The sequence below is a fragment of the Furipterus horrens genome, unplaced genomic scaffold, assembly GCF_987537825.1.
Source record: "Furipterus horrens unplaced genomic scaffold, mFurHor1.1.pri manual_scaffold_11, whole genome shotgun sequence".
NCBI classification, from domain to species: domain Eukaryota; kingdom Metazoa; phylum Chordata; class Mammalia; order Chiroptera; family Furipteridae; genus Furipterus; species Furipterus horrens.
Window position 1 is genome coordinate 100,844,525 of NW_028327181.1, and position 15,309 is coordinate 100,859,833.

Genomic DNA, 15,309 nt, shown 5'->3' on the forward strand with positions numbered 1-15,309 from the left:
CCCTCCCGGCGCGCAGTGCGGTTGGGGCACCACAGGCCAGCTCTGTGCACGTCTGAGGTTTATTGTTCGGTTTGGAACGCACATGGCCGCGAAGACAGGGCCGGTCCAGCCCGGGAGCCTGGGAGCCGTGCAGCGCTCTGGGCCCAGCGGGCGGAGGGGACCGTGAGCTTGTCCTTCCACGCGAAGGAGCAGGAGGTTCCCTGAGTAAAGGTGTCTCCTTGAGGGGACTCAGAGGAGCGGTGCATCAGCCTCCTTCAGCCCTTCAGGCCAGGGCACTGCCCACGACCTCGGGGAAGCCACCTGGGTCCCCGGGCCCTGCCGGCTGTGGCTCGTGCAGCTGGGGCTGGGCCGCCTTCCAGGCCAGAGACTTCTCCAGTTTGGTCTTAAAAAGCAACCCGTGACCTGGCAGAGGAGTCGGGAAGGAAATGGGGCTCAGGAGGCGCCCAGGGCCCGGGGGGGCGGTGAGGGCGGGGGTAGCCAGTGCCCCTCACCTGGGCAGTCCGCAGTCTCCTTGAAAGCTTGCTTCTTGCAGCAGCTGCGGCACAGGTTAAACACACACCTGTTGCCCTGGACACAGGAGAGCCAGTGAGCCTCGCCCGCGGGCCCTGGGCCGCCCAGGGACCCCGAGTCGAGTCAGCAGGGAGCAGCCCGCCCACCACCCCTGGGCCGGAGCCCTTCCCAGCAGCACGGCGGGGGTGGGCGCACCTTCGGGTTCCCACACTGGTCGCACTTGGCGTACTTGGCTGTGGGAAGAGCACAGAGAGGTCCTGGGTGAGCTGGGCGAGCTCCCAGCATAGCCGCCCCACACACAGCCTGGCGGGCGTCCCTGCTCCCCAGGGCCGTGGGGGCCGCTTGGGCGGGGGGCAGGGTGCGGGGCAGAAGGCATAGCAAACTCGGTGCGGGACCCCAGGGCCCCCGTCCCAACCCGCAGGGCAGCAGCTGCAGCAGCTCACGCTTCAGCGAAGGATCAAAGGTCTTGTGGGGGTTCCTCAGCTGCTTCTTCTGCTTGTTCTTGGACAGGGAGTCCGTACTGCCCTCCTCCTCCTCCAGGGCCCGCTTACTGCGGGCGCCTGTGTTCTCCTTGCTCCCTTTGGGCCTGAGAGGGAAGGTCAGTGGGCAGACTTGGGGACGCCTACAAGAGGCAACCCCCCAGCCACGGTCCCAGCAGCTTAGCTGTCAGGCTGCTGGGGCTGGGTCAGCGTGGAGGCTGGGGCACCAGGACCCCAGGGCCAGCCACTGAGCCCATAGTGGGGCTGTGGCCACAGAAGGCAGCCTGGCCTCATCTCGAAACCCAGAGGGTGCCCACCCGGGGTCGGAAAGGAGAACGTGAGTAAGACCTAGACATCCACGCACAGGAGAGAAGCTGGGCAACTGGGGAGATGGGGCAGAGAGGGCTGTGCCGCGCCTGGCTCGCCCACGCCCGCTGGCACACACCCTGGCCGCAAGTAGGGCTGGCAGATCCAGTGGAAGAACAGCAAGCCGCCCGAGGGCTCCTCCCCCTCCTTCTGCCTGGACATGTCCTCCTGCAAAAGCCCAGAGGGCCCTGGGTCACCAACCGGGCCCCCCTCCGCACGCTGGGCGCTCCCAGGCCCCGCACCTGCCTGACACCGGAGCTTCAGCTCCTGGCTCACGGCAGCGACGCCCTCCAGGGTTTTCACTTTGGCGAGCTCCTCTCGAAGCTGCTGGTGCACCTGCAGCCTGAGACACACAGCGCTCTGTCACGGGCGGCCCGCTGCCCAGCTCCAGACCACCGACCCCAAGCCCTGGGCAGAGGGGAACTGCCTCTCTCCCAACCTGCCTGACGTCACTGTCCCCTAGCCCTTCAGGGCCAGACTTGGTGGCAAACAATCTTGGTAAATGTTTCCGGAGGCCTGTCTTACAACTCCCAGCGCCCCAGGCAGGCTCAGACCAGACAGCATCTGCCTGGAGGTCAACTCACGTGTGGTGCCACAGCTTGAAAAGGTGGGCGCGGACATAGGACAGGGGGCAGGGGTGCTGGCGCACGAGGTCCAGGTACTCCTCCGCCAGCTCCCACACGACAGGGCTGCGGCCCTCGAACAGGGCGGGGTTGTGCAGGTTGCCCTCTGCGGGGGGAAGGGGGCTGGAGGCTGAGGGCACTCACATCCCCGGAGGGACACCCCCATTCCCACGCCACGTCACACCAAGGCCAGAGCTGGGGGGTTGCGTGAGCACAGCGAGAGGCCTGAGCCCGTTGGTGTCACGTGGGCGCCCCTCCCCGATGGGCAGTGGCGCAGGCTCACCGGCACTCATGACCCCCTGCACCCCCGTGTCCCGGATGCAGCGCTCCACGTCCCGCAAGCACTGGATGTTCCCGTTGGCAAACACGGGGATGGACACTGCCTTCCTGTAGGGACAGGGGGCCCTCAGGGCGGTGCCCAGCAGCTGTCCCCGCAGGCGCTCCTCTCCCTGGGGCCCAAAGGGCAGAGCCGCCCTATCTCACCCCACTCACCGCACGGCCCTGATGTGCTCCCAAGACGCGGCGCCTGAGAGAGGCCCCTTCTGCTCCTTCGTGCGCCCGTGTACCGTCAGCAGCTGGGACACAGCAGTCCTGGCTCAGCCCCAAAACGAATCCCAGGGGACCCTCTCCCTTTGGCTTCTGGGCACCAGCCTCCACGCAGAGTGGAGGGGAGGCCTCCCTGGGCCTGGCTCTCTCAGGCCCTTCTCCCCCCCAACCCTGGGCCCCTGGGCTGCATGTGGGGCAGCGGTTGCCCTGGGGTGCACCAGGGTGCAGGGTAGGAGCCTAGCCCCGTTCGAGGGCCCGCCCTCCTAGAAGTGGCGGCACCCCCACTGTCCAAGGCCAAGGTACAAGGGAGTAACAGTCACCCACCTGAACCCAGAACTGGTGGGGGGTGAAGAGGCCTGGTGCCTCCCCGCACCCAGTACTCGCCTCCCTCATGTGAGCAACAACGGGGCTCACCCACCCTCATCCAGCCTCAAGGCCACCGTGATTCCGGTCCACCCCCCGAGGGTGAGCTGCTCGGGGACAGTCCCGGGAGCAGGGCCCCTCACCTGGCAGCCCGCTTTCTCCAGCATCTGGGCGTACCTCACGGTCTTGTCAATCTCTGGGAAGACACGGATTTTGCACGTAACGGGGACAGAGAGTTTCTCATGGGCCAGCTGGACTGGGGACAAGGAGAGTTGGCTTCTGAGAACCCTGGCGCTTACCCTCAGGCAGGGTGTGCGGACCCACAGCTGAGTCCCCAAAGGAGCACAGGCCCCGTACAGATGGCCCCCTCTTGTGGCAGCTGATATATCTGCCTCCATCCCCCACGACATTGGAGGGACCAAGACTGGGCAAGGACTGACTGTCCACGGCCACCTTCTACAGCAAGGAGAGGGCCACAGCCAGGAAGCCTCTGCCAGCCACCATCTTCCTCCACACCACCCCGCTCACGGCCCTATCACCCACAGGTGGCGCGTGGCCAACTCACTCATTCTCTGGAGCAGGTCCCACTCCTCCTGCAGGAAGGCTCCATAGTGACCTGCGGGGACAAGCAAGGTGCTTTGCACCCTCCTCCTCCCGCGTCCACACAGGCCCGAGCCTCCGGCATGAGCTGTGCATCCGTGCACAGAGCCTTGGGCTGAGACCTCCCTGAGTGTGTCTCCGGGAGACAGTCCCTGAGCTGCCCGAGCTCCAGGGCGCTGAATGGCAGGCCCACCCAACATGGTCTCTGCCCGCCCTGCCACTCCTCAAGCCCCGCGAGGAAGAAAGGCTGACCGCCTCACAAGGGGGGTGGGCCCTGGGGCTGCGCAGCACGTGGGTGTGACGGGGCCTCCTGTGAGCAGGACGCTTTGAACCGGAGAAGCCCGACGACTCCCCTCCGAGATCCAGCAGATGCCTGTGCCCACCCGGCCCAGAGAGGCCGTGCCTGCCCGCCACCCCGGACCTGAACTCACCCCGCTTAGCTATCATTTGTGGGCAACCCAGATTCAGGTCGACGGCCTCGCAGTAGTCCTGGGCCAGCAGCCCCGCCTGGACAAACACCTCCGGGTCGTTGGCACAGAACTGGAAGAGGCAGGACAGTCGCCATGAATCCCAGTCAGACCCTGGTCCCTTGGCCACCCAGTGGGGGTGACGGGAGCATGGCCTCCTGTCCTAAATGCTTACAGAACCCCTACACTAGGACACATTGCCACACCGCCAGATTCACAGAATTTCTCTGCATTGAGAAAGTCAGTGTCACTGATTTGCTGAGAACAGAGTCATTCTCCCTAATCGCTCTGCTAGAGGCGGCATGAGAGACGGCACACGGGGACGTCATGGGCTACGGACCTTTCCCAGAGGCCACGCTGTCCACTCGCCGAGGTCTGAGCCAGGTCCCAGGCCGAGGGCAAGCCCTGGGAAAGGCCGTGGCAGCGCGCCTGGCCTCCAAGGGCCCCGCCCAGGCCCCTCCCCTGCCCTCCAGCCGGGCCGAGGAGAAGGTGCTCCCAGGCGCCCAGGGGCCAGGCCCGCACCTGCACAATGAGGGGCCGGTCCTCGGGGCACACCTCGCAGTACAGGTTCTCCTTCCGGTAGTGGGCGTCGCGGACGAAGACCTGAGCGTGCAGCATGGGCGTGTAGCAAAGCTGGGCCCCATGGCGGCGACTCAGCAGCCTCCAGGCCAGCTCGCTCTGGTCCACCATGGGGGCCACCACGTGGCGGGCCCCCCCCAGGGTGTGGCTCCAGAACTCAAAGCCTTGCAGCTTTGGCATCTCTGCACACTGTGGGGGCAGACCAGGGGCTCAGCCAGGCCACGGAGCCACGTGGGGGGCGGCCCTCACTGTCCCCGAGGCCACACCAAGGCGCCAACGGTATCGGCCATAAAACGATACCCAGGGATGTCACCTTCCAGCAGAGACCCTGGCAGGTCATCTAGCCTCTGGCTCTGCCTGACTGCACTGGGACAAGTAAATGAAATCGGGGAAGCAGCGTCTCAGGGGTGCCTGGTCACAGAGGCCACCACGGAAAGAAGCTGTAACTGCAAGGCCTGGGGACCCCCCAGGCGGGACCACCTAGTGGGGACATCACTGGAGATGTGAACCGGGCTCACCCTCCTGCCCTGCCTCCTCGGGGGTGGGGTGGGGCCTGGCCGTTTCACCGAGCTCAGAGCGCAGCACCCCCCGCCCGCCTGGAGGGAACCCCCTTCCTGGCACTGACCTGGTCCCACCCAGTGGGGACGGCTCCGGCCGGCTTTCGCCGGGAGCCTGGGCCTGCGATCGCTGAGCATGATCATTACTTTAATGGCCGAGTACCCAGCTGCGTGTTGGGTGTTTTTGGAAACTGAAATTACATATAATAACCACCTAAACGTCACCGGTGTCCCCAAGCGCGCGGGGAACGCGCGGCCCCGGTGGAGGAGTAGCCAGGCCGCGGCAACGCCCGGCAAGACCCTGCGGGAAACGCACCTGAGGCGGCCGAGCCGGGGCGCCCGCCGGCGGGGTCTTCCTGGGCGGCTTGCGGGGCTCTGGGCTCGCGCAGGGTGCAGGGGCCGCCGCAGGTCCGCAGCCGAGCCCGGGGCTCCGCGCTGGGGCTGCCGGAAGGTGCCTCCGCCAGGGCGGTCCGGGCGGCCCGCGGTGCGGCGGCAAACGCGTCCCCGGGAAACCACCTCCGGCCAGGGAGGGGCTCGCCCGAGGCGGGGGGCCTGCGCGGGATCGGAGGGGAGAGGCCGGGCGCGAGAGGCTGGAGGTCGGGGCGGCAACTCGGGGTCCCGCCCGTGCCGCGGCCGGGGCTGAGATCGTGAGAAGTGGGGACCTCGGCCTTCCCGGGGCCGCGCTGGGCCCCTCCCCGCCCCGGCCCGGCGAGCACGGCCGCGCGTCTCGTGGTTCCACGGTTCCCTCTGGCTTCGGGTTCTCCGCGCCTCCTGCGCGCGGGTCACTGCCCGACGCCCCGCCCCGCCACGGAACTGCAGAGCCGGCCGAGGCTCCCGCGCGGCCACCGGGCGGCGTGGAGCCCCTTCCCGGGGCGGCGCTGCAGGGGCGCCGGGGCCGCCCCGCTCCGACTCGGGGCCCCGCGGTCGCCTCCCGTGCGGACGACGCCCAGCCGGGCGGCCCAGCCCGGGCCTCGGGGCGCGCCGTCGCGTGCGGACTCGCGGGGGCCGACTGCGTCGCCGCCTCTTCGCTTTTTCGGTTTCCTTTTAAGATTGTATTTATTATTTATTATCCCTAATGTTAATTTTTAAAAAGCTTTAAAAAATATTAGAAGAGAAGGGAGGGAGCGAGGGAGAGAAACCTCAATCGGTTGCGTCGGGGACTCAACCCCCAACCCGGGCAGGTGCCCGGACCCCAAGTCCCGCCAGCGAGCCCCCGGCCCGGGGCGACGCCCACCCACGGCGCCACGCAGCGCGGCTCCCTCTGCTGCTGCTCCGAGCGGCTGCCCGCGGGAGACGCCGGACTCGCGTGGCGGCGGGACCGGGGTTGGTAGACGCAGCCGTCCCGGGCCCCGGAAGTTGACCAGAGGCACGCGGCGTGTGAGAAACACGGGGCTTTTAAGCGACGGAACGGCGGTCGGAAGTAATGAAGTGGGAGTCTGCGAGCTCTCTGTGCGGCTCCATCCACTCCCTCCCGCGGCGGCCAGGGCGCCTGAGGACCCGGCTGTGGCTCGGAGAAGAGCGGCCTGGCGGGGAGGGGCAGGGGGTCTTCAGGAAGAACTTGAGCTGCTTGACTCGGGCTGCATCCCCGGGCCACACACGGCGCTGCCCCCACGGGTGGGGCCTGCCCGCGCCGTGCATGAGCCGCTGACCGCTCCCTAGCCGCTGGGCTGTGCTGAGCCGGGGCAGCCCTTCGGAAGCCAGGCTGACATATTAAAAAATGTTTTAAATCTAGCAGAGGCACCGACGGCCTCGGGGGACAGCCTCCACAGATGCATGAAGGCCGGGTACTCGGCACACACACACCAGCTCCCATAACGGCACCCAGTGAGGGGAGACGGGGCGGCCAGAATCCAGTTTCTACAATATATTCTCTAAAGCTCTCGGTAGGGGTCCTGGCCCGACCGCTCAGTGGGTGAGAGCGCCGGTCCCAATACCCAAGGTTGCAGGTTTGATCCCCAGTCAGGGCACATATAGGAATCTACCAATAAATAAGTGAAACAACAAATCGGTGTTTCTCTCTCTCAAAAAAAAACAAACCAGTAATCAATGAAAAATTATGAGACGGTCAAAGAAACAGTAAAATGTAGACCATGCACTGCAGAAGTGGTTCATAGGTTCCTAGAAACTCCCCCTGAGGAGACTAGACTAACCAAGGAATGAAAGAGAAGACAGCTTGCCAAATCAGGAATGAAATAGGAGACATCACTATGCACCTGAAGGAACTAAGACTCAGCCCCAGCTGGTGTGGCTCAGTAGACTGAGCGCCGGCCTGCGAACCAAAGGGTCGCCGGTTCAATCCCCAGCCTGGGCACCTGCCTGGGTTGTGGGCCAGGTCCCTGGTTGGGGGTGCACAAGAGGCAACTACACATTAATGTTTCTCTCCCTCTCTCCTTCCCTCCCTTCCCCTCTCTCTAAAAATAAATAAGTAAAATCTCTTTTTAAAAAATGGTGGACAGATAGCAAGAGAAATGTCCCTTTTTGTACATAGTGTGATTGTCTATATAGAATTTCCTAAGGAATCTACAAAACAAAAGTACAACCAACAAGTGAGTTCAGTAAGGTCAGTACACAAAAATCTATCACGTTTTATATACTAACAACAAACGTGAAAAACAAAATTGCCATTTCAACACCATTTACAATCGCCACAAAGAAAATCAGACACAATCGGTACAGGATCTGTGTGACCATGAGTACATACAAGACTGTGATTAAAGAAATCAAGAGAGAGGCAGCTGTGACCATGGGTCAGAGGACCCAATGTCGGAGATGTTATAAAGGTGTCAGTTCTCCCCAGAATAATCTATATACTCAGTTAAGTCTATCAGAAATGTAGCAAGTTTGTGTGAACATGGACAAGCCCAGAAGAGCTCCAGCCATTTTGATAAAGAAGCATCACGTGAAGAAGTCACTGTGGCTGGTGCTGGGGTGAGAGAGCAGGTGACACCAGATGGTGATTCAGATCCACGGGCAGAAACGGCGGGAGGGGAACAGGAGTGAGACCCCTGTGGCCGCCGCCCTGTGCCCTCCTTTCCTCCCCGGCGCCTGTGATCGCTCAATGAGGGCCCCTTCTTTGCTCCTGCCGAGGGGATAAGATAACCTTCACGAAGTGGACACATTCCTGAAAACACACAGACTCCCAAAACTGACCCAAGAAGAGAGGAAAACCCAGGTAGCCCGTCACCGGTGGAGACCCTGGGCTCTCGCTTTTGTCTTGGATACCACACAGCGTTACAAAGGGACCGACGGTCCAGAAGTGCATCCCTCTGTGGCTCGCAAGGAAATTATGCTGAGTGAAAAAAGCTGACCTCAAAGGACAAGCATGTTTCCATTTATAGAATGGTCTTGGGGTGACCACATACTCGTAGAGATGGAGAGCGGGTAGGGGTGCTGGGGCTGGGGTGAGAGGTGCTTTGACTGAAGGGGAGGACCTTCCAGCTGTAAGATGAGGGGTTCTGGGGAGCTGGCGTCCCACAGGTGACTGCAGGCAGCAACACAGTTGGAAGTTGCTGGAAGAGTAGATCTGAAATGCTCTCATCATAACAAAGGTAACCATGGCAGGTAAGGGAGGTGTGACGTCGCTGCGTGAACACCTGGCACCGCACACACGCGTAACATCACCTGCGCGCGGTGGGGCGCCGATTCCCAATAAAGCCACAGTGAACACGTGTGCGCACGTGGGCTCGTGGGTTTTCATGGTCTTTAAAAAACATTCATGTAGGTGAACATTGAGTGTAAGTCGCAAAACCTGGGGCCGCGTGGATGGTCTCTGTGCAGACAGATGCCGTGGGGGGTCTGTCCCAGCGTGGGAAGGACGGGAGCTCATGCCACTGGCACCACTCCGTGTAAGGGAAGTGTCTTATTACACGTTAGGGTCTGACTCCGCTGTCCTGTACGTACGTCTGTAACAGCATTATTGAGGGATAACGAACAGATAAAAGCTGCGGATAAGGTGACATGTTTCAACATAAGTATACACACCAGTCAAACTGTCAAAATCAAAATAATGAAAATATCAATCATCCACAATGTGTCCACATCCCTCTTTGTAAGCCCCACTCCCTGGCAAGGACTGAAGTATGTTCTGTCTGGAATTTGATCTCAATGGAATCATATACACACTCTTTTTTGGTCTGGTGCCTCTTCCTCAGCATGTATTTTGAGATTCGTCTACGCCATTGTGCCCACAGTCCCTCCCTCTGTACTGCTGAGGGTACCCCTTCACACACGTGACCCATGTGGACAGAGGGGCTGGTCCCAGCGCTGGACTGTGACGGGTAAAGCCGCACTGATGGACATCTGCTCCGTGTCCTCTCTCAGGAAAGGAACCTTCGTTCCTTTCCTGGAAAGACTGCTGTGAACCTCACGACCAGACACGGTACCAGGCCATTTTTCCAGTGGGTTCTTGTTAGCTTTGAAAGTAAATCTCAGTTCCTCAAGGCTTTCTGGTAACAACCAGAGTCCAGTTATGTCCCCTTCAGGCATGACATTCCAGTCAAAGCCTTGATTGACAAAACCACCAACAGCAACTGGTCTTTCTGGTTTTATGCGAAGAAACCTTATGTCATCTCTCACTCCTTCAGAATGCCGGACTCTGGAGGGATCTTGTGGTGAGGAAGACACCAAGCGTGGGGGAAGACCTTTGACTTCCTAATATCCACCAAAATAGCATCTCCGTGCCTTAGGCCTTTCATTGTTTACTTTCCACCTGATGTGAAGTTTTAACTCTGGGAAACTTCGATTTGTAAAGCAAAGTCCAAAGTAAAGACAGTTCCACGAGAAGAAGAGCTACTGGGACTGATCTTAGAATCTTGTCTCGTTTCCCACCAGTCCCACTAACTGGTCACACGGGCAACCTTTCCTAGGTCCCAAGAGGCCAAACAGCAGAGACACAGGATTCCCCATGTACCCAAACAGTGAAGTTCAAACCACGTCCCCATAAGGTCAGAAAACAAGCAAAGAAACCAAGCAAGCAAAGAATAATGGTACCCAGAGGCGAGGTTTCCTTTTCTCCAGGTTGAAAACTTTCACGTTTCTGTATGCCTTTACTCATTCAGAAGGAACTATGAGCCATTTTCAACTATTGCTCTTTTCCACACTGGGAAGACCCACACTGAGCCTCAGTGTCTGGCAGCGAGGAGTCCCTAGCTTTGCAAGCACATGTATAAGGTAACGGAAACATTGTCACTCAGTGTCAGGGTTCACTGTCCTTTTCCGGAAGAGGAATTTCAAATCTCCTTCTTGAGGGCAGGTCCAGCTTTCCCTTCCCCATGGGATCTTCCACTAAAAGTCCCTTGATTTGCAGGGACAGCCTTCAGCATCTGGAAGCTTAGACCTTGCAAACATCCTGTTGTGCAATGACCCGAACGCCTGGACATGTACGGTCTCGTCCCACCTCCCAAACTGCAGGCAAGACAGCCCCGACTCCCAATGGTCTTGCCATCCCAGGGAACCATGCATGGGCGATCTGTCCCCACAGAACGCAGGCCAAACAGTGTTGCAGTGAAAGCCCAGTTCCTTCTTGGACATGGGATAACAGCAGCACACATTCCAGTCCCTCGGGTTCTATTCAGTGGGCTCCCCTCAGGGGTCCGCCCAGACCTGCCCTTATTGACCCGGATGTACAGGCCAAAAACTACAACCAGAAAATTCCAAGAAAACTGAGAACATATATGTACACACAACTGGTGTCCCCGACTCCATTATTCCAAAGGGGACTCAGGCAAGTCTTCTGTCAACCATTCTCCTAACCTGGTTCCCACACAATGGCTTTTCCCAAAGCAGTGCTCACCTGGAGCTTTTCCTCTTCACCAGCCGGGTGTGTTTAGGTGGCTGATGCCTTGGGTGGACGTGCAAACAATTCCTGGAGCCTGGGAGCTTGGAGTCAACCAGCCACGAGCAGCTAGGATCCCTTCGTGGTTGCCATCGCTGTTACGGGACAGCAATTTGGGGTCCTGCTGCCCGCTGCCACCCTCTAGGCAAAGGTCCAGAGGCAAAGTTTTGGTGATAGAGGGAAGGCGTCTTTATTCAAGCGCTCACTTACGCCCGTCAAGTCACAGCTTTAATCACTTAAGCCTATCAGTGATGGCTGAGCTCTGGCACGTGGGTTCTCCTAGCAGTCCCCCGTCAGTTTCTGTAGGGTTAGTTACAAACTAAAACCACATAAGACACAAAAGCTACACAGTTTTGGAAGAATGGCAGGCTTCTGCCTCAAAGCGCATCCCCTCTAGAACCCTCTGCCAGGCCAGCCCGACCCTGGGCTATGCCTGGAGTCCCTTCCCTTCCAAAACACCGCCTGGGAAACGCAGGCAGCTGAGCACCATCACCCAAGCATTTGGGGAGGGGGGTGGTGGGAGAAGAGCCTGAGAGAGAGCCAGCCCAGGAGCCAGAAAAGCTCCTGAGCCACAGGGCCCGCCCTCTTTGTATTTCCATTGGCTCTGGAGGCTTCAGCTTCTCAGCCAATCCCGTTCCAGACTGCCTTCTGTTGCCTTGGCAATGGCCTCCTATGGCCCCTCCCACTTCTTCCCAGGGATCTTGATCAGGTATCTCTGCATCAGTATCTGACTGTCTTTTTAACTTGCATTTCTTTGATGATTAGTGACGTCAAGCATCTTTTCATATGTCTGTTGGCCATCTGCTCACTTCTTGATCTTAAGAGGGAAAACATTTGCTCTTTCCCCATGAAGTCGGATGGTAGCTGTAGGTTTCTCGGAGCCGTTTTTCAGGCTGTGGAATTTGCCTGCTACCCCAACTGGCTTTGAGTTTCCATCGGGTGTGGGTGTTGGCTTTTGTGCATCTGCGCAGCTGCCTGCATCCAGAGAGAACTGTTCTTTTGTGTTTGTGTGTATGTTTATTTTATTTGTTCTTTATTGTATTTTTTTCCAGTATGTTTGTCTTTTTGATCACTGACATAGTGAATCACAATTATTGATTTTTAAAAAGATTTTATTTATTTTTAAAGAGAGGGAGAGGGAGGGAGAAAAGCACCAAGGTGCGAGAGGCACATCAATGGGTTGCCTCTCACATGCCCCCACTGGGGACCCAGCCCGCAGCCCAGGCCTGTGCCCTGACTGGGAATCGAACCGGCGACCCTTTGGTTTGTAGGCCAGCGCTCAGTCCACTGAGCCACACCAGCCAGGGCTGTACTGATTGATTTCTGAATGTGGACCAGCCGTGCATTGCTGGGATAAAGCCCGTCTGGTCCTGATGCTGTCCTTTAACATAGTGCCTGATGCTTTTTGGTACAATGATGTTTAGAAAGTTTGCATGTATGACTGTGATGGATTATTGGTGGTTTTCTGGGCACGTCTTTATCAGGTTTTGGTATCAGAGTGATGCTGGTTCTGCAGGAGTGTTACTCCCTTGCTGTGGACTGAACTGGGTCCTCCCAAATTCATGCTGAAGCCCTGACCCACAATGTGACTGCCTTTGGAGACAGGGCCTCTAAGCAGGTAATAACAGTTAAATTAGGTTCTAAGCGCAGGGCCCTGATCTCATAGGACTGGGGTCCTCACAGGAAGAGGAAGGGATGCCAGGTTGGGAAGAGGGTTGTCCCTCAGTTGGGGACTTCCTTGCCGCTAAGAACTCTGAGGACATAAGTTTCTGCTGTTGAAGCCACTCACTCTGTGGTACGTTGTTATGGCAGCCCAAGTAGACTAAGACAGTCCCAAAATATTTTTTATGTAAGTCGAATTCTTTAAAAAATTTTTTAATTGATTTTTGAGAGAGGAAGGGAGACAGAGAGAAACATTGATTTCTTCTTCTGCTTACCGATGCATCATTGGTTGATTCCTGTATGTGCCCTGACCGGGGATCGAACCACAACCTTGGGGCATCGGGAAGACGCTCTAACCCACTGGACCACCCAGCCAGGGTCTAAGTTGAATTCTTTTGAATTTATTGAGACTGGTTTTCTTTCTACAATTCTGGAAGAGTTTGTATATGATGCATAATGTACTTTTTAAAAATATCTAGTAGAATTTGCCATTTAGATCTGGAGTTTTCTTCGTGGAAAACTTTTTAACTACAGGTTCATTTTCTTCAGTAGATGCAGGGTTATTCGGGTTGTATATTTTTTCTTGCTCTTGTGCAGAATTTGCTTACTTCGTTTGTTTGGCATAAACTTGTTCATAATATTCTCTTATGTATATAATCACCGTCACACCTGATAGTGGTGGTTCGTTATTGTTTTTTCCCAGCTCTGTGAGGCTTAAGGCTTCAAAGAACTCATTTTGGTTTCATTAATTGGTTTTTACTTTGATGCTCTGATATTTTAAGTACTCTTGTCCCTTGTTTGGGCCACATTTGCTTTTTTTTTTCCTTTAGCTTCTGAAGGTAGAATTTGAAGTCATTATTTGCCTTTATTGCTATAAATTTTCCCTAAGCACTGCATTAGCCAAATCCCTCAAATTTTCATTCGGTTCAAAATCCTACTTTGTTTGGATTTCTCCTTTAACTCAAGTTATTTAGAGGTGTGTCATTTGGTTTCTGTATATTCGGAGATAGTCACAATCTTTTTGTTATTGATTCTAATTTTATGCAGCTGTGGTCAGAGAAATATTTTTATAGAAGTTGAACTCTTTGGAATTTATTGATAGGTTGTATGGCCCAGAATGTGGACCGTCGTGGGAAATGTCCCCATGAATTTGAAGGGGGCCCATCCTGCTGGGGGAGGGCCAGACGTCAGGGCAGACGGGTGGCCAACAGGTGGACGCGCAGCCTCACGCCTCCGTCTCCCTGTCAGACATGGTGGGGTGGGGGTGTGCCGGGGATCTCCAGCCTTAATTATAGGCTTGTCTGTTCTTCCTTTCAGGTCTATAACTTTTGCTTCCCATAATTTGAGGCTGTTTTATGGACATGAAAGTTTAGGATTGGTGCCTCCCTTAGACTCATTGTGAAATGGTCCTCTGTACCTAATGTATTTGCTCTGAATTTTTAAAGATTTTTATTTTTAGAAAGAGGGGAAGGGGGAGAGAGAGAGTGAGAAACATCAGTGTGTGGCTGCCCCTCATGTGCCCTCACCTGGGGACCTGGTCCGCAGCCCAGGCCTGTGCCCGGACCAGGAATCGAACCGGCAACCCTTTGGTTCACAAGCCAGCACTCAGTCCACTGAGCCACACCAGCCAGGGCTGAAACCTTCGATATTGTATTAAGTTACCACCTGCAGAAACCCTTCCACAACTTTCCTCATGTTGTAGCGCGCGTCAGAACTCCATTTCTCAAGGAACTAGTATAAATGACCCACGGACATGAACTACAGGGAGGGGACTGACTGGGGGGCGGGGCAGGGGAGAGCAGTGAGAGAAATGGGACAACTGGAACAATAATGAAAAATAGTGAATTTAAGCAGAACAAAAAAGAACTTTTTTTTTATGATTGGAGTAACGTTCCATTACTTGTTTATCCAGCCCCCTGCGGACAGGCACCTGGGTTGTTTCCGCCTTTGGCCTCAGCTGTGGGTCGGAGCCAGTTTTCAGTTCTTTTGGGGTACATACCAGGGGCGGGACTGTTGGCTCATGCGGTGACCCTGCCGAGCTTCCTGAGGGACGCGTTAAGCCCCTCACACCCTTCCAGAAGTCGAGGGGGGCCTGCTCCCTGCCTCCCAGTTCTTCTGTCCAGACCCCCGCCTCCCGCCCCAGGGCCCGCCTCCCTGTGCAGCAACCTTGGCAGCCCAGAAACCCCACGCCAACGCGCCCGCCTGGCGGCCCCGGTGCTCAGGGGGCCTCCCCGCCCTGCACCCTCGCTCCCGGCCTCCCCTCCGTTGCCTAAAGCCTCACGACCATCAGTCTGACGTTGAACCTGGCAGACACTGGCTTGGTGTTGCTACGAAGGGCTCACCACGCAGTTCCCACCCACAGCCAGCTGACCTCGAATGAAGACCGTTGCGGAGGTGGGCGGGACACCTCCAGGGCGGTGCGGGGGGAGCGGACCCGAGGAGCCCCCGAGGAGCAGCTCTGGGGTCCCCACCGTGGCCGCCCGCGATGCCTTCAAATGCACCTGCTCATGCTGTGGCCGGCAGCCCATGGGGCATCCATCCTGCTTTGTGGGGAGCAGAGGGGCCCTCTCCAGGCCTCTCGGGGACAGGGCCCAGCTCCTGGTGGATGGTCAGGGAGGAGGGCAGGAAGGGCCGAGGCTGCAGCGCGTGGGTTAACCATGCAGGACTCTAGGGGGGCAGCCTTTTTACTGGGTTGGTGGGAAAATGAAACAGGTCTAGACAGGG

General features: G+C 57.6%; 1 protein-coding gene across 2 annotated transcripts; it reads right to left on the minus strand.

Moving 5' to 3' along the window:
* Positions 1-41: 41 nt before the first annotated feature.
* On the minus strand, positions 42-5,565 carry DUS1L (dihydrouridine synthase 1 like). Of its 2 annotated transcripts, none has more exons than XM_090292125.1 (14): positions 5,407-5,565; positions 4,477-4,722; positions 3,919-4,027; positions 3,453-3,503; positions 3,031-3,143; positions 2,471-2,553; positions 2,262-2,365; positions 1,940-2,084; positions 1,602-1,698; positions 1,354-1,523; positions 954-1,096; positions 706-743; positions 492-567; positions 42-402 (listed from the first exon to the last, which is right to left on the minus strand). In XM_090292125.1, the coding sequence occupies exons 2-14, from the start codon at positions 4,711-4,713 to the stop codon at positions 263-265; spliced, it is 1,506 nt and encodes a 501-aa protein (XP_090148251.1). In that variant the 5' UTR covers positions 4,714-4,722; positions 5,407-5,565; the 3' UTR covers positions 42-262. The 2 variants fall into 2 exon arrangements, with proteins under 2 accessions (XP_090148251.1, XP_090148252.1); XM_090292126.1 differs by having other exon boundaries at positions 1,435-1,523; positions 5,407-5,564.
* Between the last annotated feature and the right edge of the window lie 9,744 nt (positions 5,566-15,309).